The sequence below is a fragment of the Danio aesculapii genome, chromosome 10, assembly GCF_903798145.1.
Source record: "Danio aesculapii chromosome 10, fDanAes4.1, whole genome shotgun sequence".
NCBI classification, from domain to species: Eukaryota; Metazoa; Chordata; class Actinopteri; order Cypriniformes; family Danionidae; genus Danio; species Danio aesculapii.
Window position 1 is genome coordinate 20,019,163 of NC_079444.1, and position 12,092 is coordinate 20,031,254.

Here is a 12,092-nt window from a genome sequence, read left to right on the forward strand (position 1 = left end):
ATACGAAAACCACTATGTTGGTCAATGGTTACTTGTTTACAAAATATCAAATTTCAAAATATCTTATTTAATTTTTAGGAGAGCAAAGAAAGTCAGACAGGTATGAAACAAGGGTGAGTAAATGATGATGACAGAATTTTGTTATCATTATTTGCATGTGCAAGTCTGCAGCCAGATAATATGAGCCCTACCAGCATACCTACTTTTTTTCAGCAGGGAGACTATTGACTGCCATTTGTACAAGAGTGTACCTCAGATAGCATGATGAAGATTACTCATAAATTTTATTTATTTAATTTTTTCATTAAAACTAACAGTTTAATGTACTTGAATCAGTGACTGACTATATAAAGTTAGTTATATCCTCAGATCAGTTGCATCTTGTTGCTAATGATTTCATTAGAGCTATGCTATTTCTTGTGGCTGCATTTCTTCTGTTAGCCACTAGAGGCTGCAGCATCACAACTAAATGACTTGTCATGTAAAACGTTATCTTTACCAGGTCAATGTAAATACCCAACAACGCCAGCCAAATGCACCTAACTTAAGCAGTTTTTGCAACCCAGTGCTACCAAAGACTATAGAATACACTTAAAGGGACTTTGGTACTACTCACTTAGTGATGATAGACCAGGTTTATTAACAAATGATTTAATTGAATCACAAGAAATGTACATTATTTTATGATTTTATCGTATGTTTTAGGTGGTTCGCGTTTGGGAAGAGAAGAGGAAACGCTACGTAACGTCACCTAATTGCGCGCTCTTGACAGACGCAGTTCACCTTGACTCCCTCACTAGCAACCGCTTCACAACATTCACAACGGTCTGTGGCCCCTTTTAAAATATGGAGCGGTTTCCTCCTAAATTTAGCAAAGTGCTGGTGACACCAGACCCGCAGTACATCCCAGGGTGAGTTCAGACTTTTTTCTCTGAACTGTTATTTATTCATTTATATATGAATTATATTTATATGAATTATATATTTTGTTCCAATAATTGTAACGTTACTGAATGTAACCTAAAACATCAGTCAAATGAAGGGTTTCTCATTTCAGTTGTATGTGGAGGAATTCAGTAACCTCTGTCTGTGTGTCTAAAGTTTTTGTACCAACTTTAACCACCCGGGATTCACAGATTAAAACATCCATCATTCATTTTATGGAAAGATGTTTGTTGTATTAATTTATTCGGGACTTTCAAATCCTGTGTGTTATTTTCTAATTCATTGTACCTCAGTTAAGAATTCTGCTTAGACTATGGATACCACACATAAAGAAATTGTGCAGAAGTTGTATCTCAACACATTTGTCAAGTTTGTGTCCTTAAACTGCTCTTGTGTGTGGGATAAGTTTCTTATGAATGTCCAATGCATTTTGTTTTGTTTTGATTTGGATTTTGACTGTTGTAGGCTGTTAAATGACAGTAATATGGAGCTGTAATGTGTGATATTCAGTGATATAATCAGAGTTCATACGGTCATGGAAAACCTGGAAAAGTCATGAAATTTTGACATGGCATTTTCCAGCCCTGGAAAAGTTGTGGAAAAACAGAAAAACCCACAAAGTTTTGGAAAAGTCATGGAAATTAGTGGAAAAATGTCTGTATACTTGATTTATGGCTGTGCAATATTGGAAAAATCTGACATTACTATATTTTGTATTTCTGTGATATACATTACGATGAGAATACAGTTTTATTAGATGATTTAACAGGTTTATTTGGATTGATTGGGGGGATTTTGTAGGGGAGTGAATCTCGAATAATATATAACAAATAAATTACAAGCAACGATAAAGAAAATATAGTAAAGATAAAAGTGAATTATAGTTTTCAGGTATTCACTATTCAGGTACAGATATTAAATAATCAACACTACATAATCTTCATTGTATATTATTTCATCTTTATTAAAGAAACAAAAAATTTAGTGTGGCGGGATGTTTTAAAATTTGAAATAGAGTCACAGGCCTTGAAGAGGATAAACTTTTACTTCATTATGATTAAACTCTATATTAAACTATAATCCCAACATTGCATATCCTGTGATGTGACTATTGCGGATGCACACATTGCGATATCGATGCTGAAAAGATATATTGGGCAGCCCTAACTTTAGTTGTCTTTACTTCTTTTTTGTGCATGGCCAAAAACTTGCTCTCACGTTGTTAGTGCTGTGTAAGCATTACCTAAATAAATTTTATATAGATATAAAAACAAATTTAAACAAAATAGATTGTTGCGTGTTTTATGATATTCTTTAATAAATTTGAACGTCATTATTTTTCTCATTATTTACCATGTATATGTAGACATTACATGAAACATTATGTCATGAAAATGTACTTGAAAGTTCTGGAAAAGTCTTGGAGAAGTCATGGACTTTTAGTTGTAAAAATGTGTATGACCCTGTATAATGTGTAATATTTAGTGATATTCTACAATATTTAAGAGATTTTTTCTTTTAAATTAACAGTTATTAATCACCATCAAATTTATTTAATCAAAACGAACAATAAAGTGATTTATAGTGTTACAAAAGATGTTGTAAAATGTGCAGCAAACAATGCTAAAAAGTAAAATATTTTACATATTACACAAAAATATAAACAGAAAAAAATTATTTCAACATTAATAATAACTTGAACATGAACAATAGTAACTGATTGTAGCAGCAAATGGGGTATATGCACACAGAATTTTAATTTCAGTCAGCCAGCGAGCCTCAGTGCTTCCAGTGAACTCTTTGCATTATCAAATAGCCAAGTTTAAGGTCTGATTTCTTTAAAAATCAGTGATCTTCGCTGCCTGATAGATAAATGATATAAAGTGGGTCTCAGACCGGTCAAGAAGTGCTGCGTTAAATTACATTTCCCCCCACCATGTCTTTAAAATATGACAGGTTATTTTTCCCCAGTATTTTCAATGGAGTTTTTGCTCTCGCCTACTGATCCTGACGGCGCTAGCGGTTACACAGTCTTTTATCTCCTTTTACGCTCGAACAACTAAATTAATGCTAAAAAATAAGTCTTTTTAACTGAATGCATTGCAATTACGTTGCAACATCAATGCTGTAAAAGGAACCTTATGAAATTGAAAACAGTCACATTAAGCTTTCACCGGAAGTTTATCAAAGGCTAAAACACATTAGCTGTGCATATAACCGATTAGAAAGATTTTTAAAGGATCATGTGACAATGCAGATGTCTGTAATTGCATTTATATGTGTGTGTGAAATAGATACCTAAAGGGATACATACAAAGTCCCTTTAAGGCAAGTCATTTCACTTGGCGGCCATCTTTGAAACGCCTCTCGGGCAATATGCTCGGGCATTCTGTTAGAATAGGGAAAAATCAAATTCTCCAAAGTTGCTTGTCAAGCTTACGATTAAATTTCATATTATGAATCACCAATAAAATTAAACAACAACTGTGTCTTTAGTTTCATTTTTAAACATCCAAATCACACAAAATCTGTAGAAACTCACATCTGGTCCAAGCCCCTATAGCGATATAGTCTATAGCGATCGATGATTGGCTCCAGTACTAGAAGGCGGGCTTTTTTCACTATATAGTGATCGATAATTGGCTCCTGTACTAGCAGGCGGTGCTTTATTCACCATATTGACAGTTCCCCATTCAAAAAGATGAGTGACATGTGTTGTGTATTCTATAGTCTTTGATACATCACACTTTACAATGTGGCATTTACTTCAAGTGTGAATTTGTGAACCTAAATGGTGTAAGTGATTGTTTTTATTTTGAGAAGTTAAAAAATCTATCTGAAATCAATTTATTCACTGGGATCATATGGATTACTGTCATGTTCCCCTTGTGTGGTTTATGAAGTGGAAATATTGGGTTATTGTGCACTGGCATTCTGTGGATTTGAAATACAGTTTTCAAGACCATTTATCTATAGATGAAAGTCATATACACCATGGAATAAGGGTTAGATGTCTAATATTAAAGTGTCTAATATTAAGGAAATATCGCTTCATCATCAGCAGCAGCTGTCAAATAATGCATAAAGTATAAAATATAATTCAATTTATTAAAGGGATAGTTCACAAAAAAATGTAAATATACTCACTATTTACCCTCAAGTGTTACCAAACCTTTATGAGTTTCTTTCTGTTGAACATTAAAGAATATATTTAGAAAAATGTTAGAAACCTGTAACCATCGACTTCCCGGGTAGTAAAAACTAATTCTATGGAAATCAATTATTACATGTTTCCAACTTTCTTCTTTTGTGTTTAACTAAAAAAGAAAAAGGAGCTTGTGGGTTGTTTTGGGTGAGCTATCGCTTTAAGATAAAATGTCATTTCAGCCAGAAAATTTGAGTGCATAAAGTTGAAGTCAGAATTATTTGCCTAATAACTGATTTATTTTCTCTTTGCCATGATGACAGTAAATAATATTTGACTAGATATTTTTCAAGACACTTCTATACAGCTTAAAGTGACATTTAAAGGCTTAACTAGGTTCATTAGGGTAACTAGGCAGGGTAGGGTAATCAGGCAAGTTATTGTACATCGATAGTTTGTTCTGTAGACCATCAGGAAAAAAATTTAGCTTAAAGGGGCTAATAATATTGACCTAAAACCTTTTTTTTTCTAGCCGAAATAAAACAAATAAGACTTTCTCAAGAAGAAAAAATATTATCAGACATACTGTGCAAATTTCCTTGCTCTGTTAAACATCATTTGGGAAATATTTTAAAAAAGAAAAAAAAATTAAAAGGGGGGCTAATAATTCTGACTTCAACTGTATATGCCCAGTTGACATTGACAACTCTGCTACTGGTTGTGTTTAGGTATGCAGGCTACTGTCCTCAGCTGAAGTATCATGTGGGCCAGACTTATGGTCAGCTGACAGCAAAGCTTCTAACTTCGCCAGACGTGTCCCACTCACAGAGGCTTGTGCTCCAAACCAGTCCCCTCTCATCCACAGAGAAGGAAAGAGCATCCCGCAGTCAGATCTGGTGGAGCAGACATGGAGCCAGCAGGAACCTGGAAACAATGATCCCGGGTTACACAGGTTATCAACAACATGGGTTTGTTATACTTGGTGTGTACTTTGCAGCACTGTTAACTTTCTCCATATCTGTTCACTGTGCTTCAAGGTTTCGTCCCATTGCGCCAAAACTACATCTGCAAAACATATGCAGAGACCTGTCGAGATGCTCTGTCAGAATTCAACCAGGAGCAAGCAAAGAGACTTCACAACGCTTCTGCTGACCTGTCTTTTCCTGTCAACAACAGTGTTCCGGACTTCAGAGTAGGTTATACAGCTCTCCTAGGCTGGGTCACCCTGGTTAATTATACATGCTAAATATCCAGTATCAAAGCAGGTCAAGTGTCACATGCCCTGTGAATGAAAAGAAACACCTTTACTAAACAAGCTCTGTAATCAGGACACCACATGATTTCAGGCAATTATCACCTCATTGTGTTGAGGCAAGCTGTGAAAATTCCCTGATTCATAAGAGTACAATATCTGGACCTTTTTTCATATGGTGTTATTGAGATTATTTCACTTCCTGAAGAAAAAATTGAAGATGATTTATTCACCTGCCTTGTCAAAAATAATGTTTTTTTCCCTCAGACATGAAGAAATATAAACATAAAATAATATCAACATTTAATGCACGAACACCCGTTCACACCAAGCATGATAAATATAAATATAGCGATAAATATATGTGTCCACACAGATGAACAATAACGATCTGTTTATTTTTAAATTAACTTTTTACTTCAGCAGTATCCCTTGTAACCAGCAGGTGTCCTCAGTGTGCTACTGCTGCATCTGAACATACTATCATATCAAACAGTGAAATAGCATACCTGCCAACATTTGTTTCTGAAATTCTGGGAGAACGGGATTGGGGGGTGGCGGTTTGTGTTTGCCTGAATAACACAGTTGAGAACTGACTTAGTAACTGCATTGTGGTGTTAGTAACTGTACTATGGACTGGGTATCAGGCGGCCGTTGCGATCGGATACTATACTAAAGTTGGCTACCTGGGGTTGTTACATGCTGTACCAGATAGCTGATGAATGTGACATTACGGGAGTGTTCCGGGAGAAATAACAAAATGGGAGGTTGGCGGGACATGGCTCTGAAATATGGGAGATTCCCGGGAAAAACAGGGGCGTTGGCAGCTATGCAACCTTGGTTATTTCAAAAGAAATAAAAAAAAAAAGCATTTTCAAAGAAGCCAACACTAAGACACTTAAGCTAGCACTTGATTTCTGTGGTACTTCTATAAATTAATTTGCCAGTATGACTTTCATAACTTCCATGTATTTTTATCATTATTTTCCATGGTATAACAAATTGTTTCCAGGATATTTATTAACTTTAAATAATATTTTAAAAGAGGACTTAACATCAAGCAGTGTGCTTCTCGACAGTGTCTTCTGTATCTTTCAATTGCGCTTTCATTTTTAATGGATTCTGACTGGCTTTCAGTGATTTATCATTCATCAGCTGGGAAAAAAATCATTCTGAAAGTGATCTTGATGTTATTGTTCCTCTGTATATTTATCATTCTATTTGTGGTGTGAACTATGCTATTCTTTAATACTCTGAACTATTTTTAGAACTATATCTTTATCATTAACTTTACAGTTATCATGCTTTGTGTGAATGGGCCTTAATTCCTTATTTAGAGCCATTTGAAAACTACATTCTGGAGGTTCATTCAATCATTCATTTACTTTTTGGCTTAGTCCCTTTATTAATCTGGGGTCGCCACAGCGGAATGAACCGCCAACCTATCCAGCACATGTTTTACGCAGCAGATGCCCTTCCAGCTGCAACCCATCTCTGGAAAATATCCATATACACTCATCCACACACATACACTACGGACAATTTAGCCTATCCAGTTGACATGTTTTTGGACTGTGGGGGAAACCGGAGTACCCGAAGGTAACCCACGCAAAAGCGGGGAAAACATGCAAACTCTACACAGAAACCGACCCAGCCGAGACTCGAACCAGCGACCTTCTTGCCGTGATGCAACAGCACTATCTACTGCGCCACCACATCGCCCCCCTGTCTGGAGGTTCAATTTAGCTTTATTTCTAAAGCGCTTTTACAATGTAGATCAGGCATGTCCAAGCTCGGTCCTGGAGGGCCGGTGTCCTGCAAAGTTTAGTTCCAAACCCAATCAGACACACCTGGGCTAGCTAATCAAGCACTTACTAGGCTTTCTAGAAACATCCGTGCAGGTGTGTTGAGGCAAGTTGGAGCTAAAATCTGCAGGACACCGGCCCTCCAGGACCGAGTTTGGACACCCCTGATGTAGATTGTGTCAAAGCAGCTCAACATAGAAGATGGTCTAGTTAATTTAAACTGCTTTAGTCCAGTTTTCAGAAATGAAGTTCAAATATGTGGGGACCACTGAAGTCTGCTTTTGACCGGTAGTGTTCTCATTTGCTTTAATGAGAAAATTACTGTATTCAGTATTCCATTCAAAATCAGTATTCCATCATGCATTCCTAGTTTAAACTATGAGATTTGTGAGTATCATATGTTAAAATCAGTACTGTGTATCAAAGTTTTTTTTGCAGCACATAATTTAAACATGAAATGATGAATTAATAATCTTTGTCCTTTGTTGCAGCCTAGACGGTCAAACAGCCCTCTGATAGCCCTTTCTAAAGATCCAGCTCCATACAAGGCCCCTGACCCCTGGAAGCCACCAGGCTCGCCGTACTTCATGGAGGACAGTAGCCCGCATAAGTATTTCATCTCAGGTTAGCCAGATCACTGTATAATTTAGCAAATCACTGTATAAATGCACTGTAAATGTAAAAGTGCTCCCAGGCAATCACATCACATTTCCTTGATGTTAGTGTTTCACTCCAGTTTAGTCTTTCTAGAATTCTAGAAATGTTTTTTTAAATGGTTATTTTTACGTTTGCAGCTAAAATAATCTTCCTAGAACATTGCAGGGTACTTATTTACGTTAATAATACAGAACTTTCCCTAATGCATAGATACACTACCAGTCAAAGTTTTGGGGTATTTGTTTTCATGTAGTTTTTTAAAAAGAAAATGATTCTGTTCATCAAGGTGGCATTTATTAAATGTAAAAAAATTGTTAAATTGTTGAATATTTATTAAAACTTTAAATAACTTCTTTCTTATTGTATGTAGTCATTCATTCACTCATTCATTCATTCATTTTCTTGTCGGCTTAGTCCCTTTATTAATTTGGGGTCGCCACAGCGGAATGAATCACCAGCACATTATCTTTTATTATGTACATTAACTTATCCAGCACATGTTTTACACAGCGGATGCCCTTCCAGCTGCAACCCATCTCTGGGGAAATTGTATGTAGTTTTAAATGAAATTATTACTCAAGTCATTATTGCTATTATTACTATTATCATTAATAATAATGAAATTAATAAGAACAATTATAATTAACATTAGAGTGATTTCTGGGATCATGTGACTCTGAAGACTGGAGAAATGAAGCTGAAAATTCATCTTTAAAATGACTGGAATAAATGATTAAATTAAATTATAAACTTCTTTTGAACAGTTATTTTATAGTGCAATAATATTTCACTATTTATACTGTATTTCTGATTAAATATATGCAGCTTTGGTGAGCAGGAGAAGCTTATTTTAAAACATTTAAAAAATCCTACTGACCCCAAACTTTTGACCGGCAGTGTATATATATTTTTTGCAACTATAAAATAACTTTTCCAGAACTTTGCAAAGAGTTTTAAATGATCTACAAAAAAATTTTTAAAATACTTTATATTTGCAACAAAATGTTGCCTAACCGTTATTTTTATGTTAGTTTGCAACCATAAATAACATACCCTACAGGTTATTCTTAGGTTTCCTTTTTGCATGTTCTCCCGTGCTCAAGTAGGTTTCCCCCGGGTGATCTGGTTTCCCCCACAAGACATGCGGTACAGGTAAATTGGGTAGGCTTAATTGTTCATAGTGCATGGATGTTTCCCAGGGATGGGTTGCAGCTGGAAGGGCATCCACTGCGTAAAACATATGCTGGATAAGTTGGCGGTTCATTCCACTGTGGCGACCCCAGATTAATAAAGGGACTGAGCTGAAAAGAAAATGAATGAATGAATGAATGAATGATATTAGTGTGAATGTATAGTCTTTTATGAGTTCTGATGAATTTTACTAACATTCCCAGGACGCTCTAAGAGCCATAAATTATTGGCTTGAAATTAGCTCTACATTTCCCAAAATCTCTACAAAATCTCTACAACAACTGTCATATCGACAGGTTTTACTGGTTATGTCCCCAAAGCCCGGTTTCTCTTTGGTACTGGATATCCCACCATCACCAACAAGGCATTGATCCAGTTTGGGAAGGAAATGAAGGCAGGTCCGACATCTCTGCAGAAATATAGCCTGCAGGAGGAGGATTCCTCCAGCTTACCTCTGATACCCACAATATACCCCTCCAAAACAGGTCTCCTGCCATCCTACACAGGGCACATACCAGGTCAGTTTTTTATTATGTTCCTTAGCAGTAATGATGCTGTTGTAGAGGAATGCAAATCTGTCATTTTATGTCAACAGGATACAGATTTCAGTATGGCCATACATTTGGGCAACTCACCCATAATGCTCTGGGTCACACTGCTTCACAGAAGAAGAACACAGGAGCAATTAGGCTGAGCTGAAGGTCTAACAGTTCACACACAATCCACCTAAGGACAATTAAAGTAATATGGGTCAACACATTGATTTGACATTTTCATGTATTGCCCGATTCACCAATGACTTTAAAGCGCTGGAATTTGTCTGGTTTAATATTGGCATATAAAATGATCGACACGCTTTTTATTTAAACCAGCCACAGAAATGTATTTGCTTCAAACTATATTCATTTAACACTTTCAATACAAATCAAACAAAACAAACACTGATGACTCAACAAATCTTTATTATCACAAGGGTTCAATCAGGCACAACTTCATCAGGAAATAAGAAAAAAGATTTTAAAACACTGAAAATCAAACTGTTAATCAGCTCTTTTTTGTATCACTAACATCACGGGTCACACTTGGACAAATGTATTCATCAACAAATATCACTACTTAATTGGTTAAAGCAGCAATATACAGCATAACTACTCAGCATGCACTCTTCATCAAAGAAAATAGCTGTATTTAGTAGATTTTATCGTGCAAAAATGCAATAAAACCAGCGGTTGTAATTCTCTGAATACTAAAAATTTAAAATGATTGGTTTGTCATGCTTGGATATTTATGCAACTGTATCATGCGTGGAAATTAATTTTCTGTTATAGAAACTATTTCAAACAGACCATGAGGAAATGTACTTTTAATAAAGCCACATAGTTCAACAGGAGGAATGATATGACCAGAATTACAATGACCTGAGACAGAGATAAAGTGCAGGGGCTGGTGGGACCTCAACTCCAGTTTTGTGCTTGATTGTTGACAGTGTCAATGTCTGTCTTTGTTATATACCATGCACTATTAATTTAGCTGTGTTATAAATTAATCTAAAAAACCTTTCATCACACCATGGCTTACAGTTTAAAGGTGAATATTTTGATACTTTTAAAGACTAAGTTATAATACAAATTTACCTGATTGGTAAATCACTAAGGCAACATTCTGTCCAGGAACAAAATTGGTGCAATTGCATTGGATTGTACACTGGAGCGTTTCTTGACTAGATTATAATCGATAACGCAAAGCGGAGTGACCTTTATTTCTTAATGTGGATTATTTCCTCATAATTAAACAGACCGCAGTCAGTTATTTCACTTAGTGTACAGGTATACTATTGTTACCAAACCTAAAGACACTATCCAGATTATTTAGTTCAAAACATTTGTCAGGGTTTTACTCTTAAATTAAATTAGATTACTTTCTCGTGTATGTTATTTAATTATTTAGTTGCAAATTCCAATATAATTAAGAGTTTATAATGGATACTTGAGCCTCCGATAAAAGAGAGAGTGATTTATGTGTGAATTACCTGAGTCTCTGCGTTTTCAACAGTACCGGTAGTTGCAACTGAATTGCAAAGTACATTTTTCGTTCTAAAACTATATTATTGATTAAGTCACGAGGCAGCACTGAAAGCACGTCTCTCTGCAAGTGAATGCGTGTCTATAATGTATGTATGCGTGCTTGTATGGCAGATAGAGCGGGAAAAGGAGAGTAGGTATCATAATAATACAGAATTACAGGAAATCATTATTCATTTTTATACTATTGTGTAATATATTTATTTGCTTGGTTGGTTTGTTTGTGTGTGTAGGAATTGTTGAAAAATGATTTGGCGGAAGTTATGTGAAACGTTAATATGAGCAAAACCTGCCAGGAACTACTTTCGCTGTGAATTGTCTTGAAAACAGTCACACACCTTAGAATTTGATTCTGATCAACCAATCAGAATCAAGCCTTCAATAGCCTCATATTATAAAGTTAAAATGTCATTCAGCTGATTTTAAATTTGAATTAGTTGTGCCAATACTCCTTGTGGGCACTTTAGAGGTAATATTTCATCTTTATCTGCTGTGTCTCTGTCATGGTTACCGCTCTGGCCATTTTCTTGTCCACACTGACTGAGCAAGCAGATCCACTTTTGACGCACCAAGCTTCAGCCATTCTGAGGGCCTCCTGGAAGACAACATATGTCTTAATATAACAACAAACCAAATCTAACAATGTAAATTCATCAGAAGTTTTAAGAAATCTCAACTACCAACCTAGTATGATTATTTTGGGACTTTTCGGGCCAAACTGGTGTATTAGAGACTCCAGAGCCAAAGAGTCTGGCCCATCGTAGCTTACTCAAGTGTTTATCCTCCAGAGGACTTGAAGATTGGGGCATTTCACTGTTTTCCGTTTTAGCTGCTTCATCTTCTTTCTTCTGTATTACACACTGTGTCTCTTTAAATCTGGCTATGTTACTGGCATCATTGTGACCTGTTGGACTCCTGCTGGTTGTCTGGATAGAGCTCATCTGAAGCATCTGAGCTGACTGAGCTAGAAATTGATGAGACAAGGATCCTCTTTGTTTTGACTTTTCCTTACTTTG

General features: G+C 35.8%; 2 protein-coding genes across 2 annotated transcripts in view; one reads left to right on the forward strand and one right to left on the reverse strand.

Annotated features, from left to right (window-relative positions):
* Positions 1–762: 762 nt before the first annotated feature.
* On the forward strand, positions 763–9,752 carry cimip2b (ciliary microtubule inner protein 2B). Its single transcript, XM_056466140.1, has 6 exons — positions 763–911; positions 4,819–5,042; positions 5,128–5,282; positions 7,639–7,771; positions 9,292–9,513; positions 9,591–9,752. The coding sequence occupies exons 1-6, from the start codon at positions 847–849 to the stop codon at positions 9,692–9,694; spliced, it is 903 nt and encodes a 300-aa protein (XP_056322115.1). The 5' UTR covers positions 763–846; the 3' UTR covers positions 9,695–9,752.
* Positions 9,753–10,223: 471 nt separating this feature from the next.
* The window catches only part of LOC130235716 (AP-4 complex accessory subunit RUSC2), a 12,567-nt gene continuing 10,698 nt past the window's right edge, over positions 10,224–12,092 (reverse strand). Inside the window, exons 10-11 of the mRNA XM_056466139.1 lie at positions 11,761–12,092; positions 10,224–11,671 (exon numbers count right to left, since the gene is read on the reverse strand). The exon at positions 11,761–12,092 is cut by the window's right edge and continues 149 nt beyond it. Coding sequence (XP_056322114.1) covers positions 11,584–11,671; positions 11,761–12,092 — 420 coding nt within the window. The 3' untranslated portion in view covers positions 10,224–11,583. The remainder of the gene's footprint in view (positions 11,672–11,760) is intronic.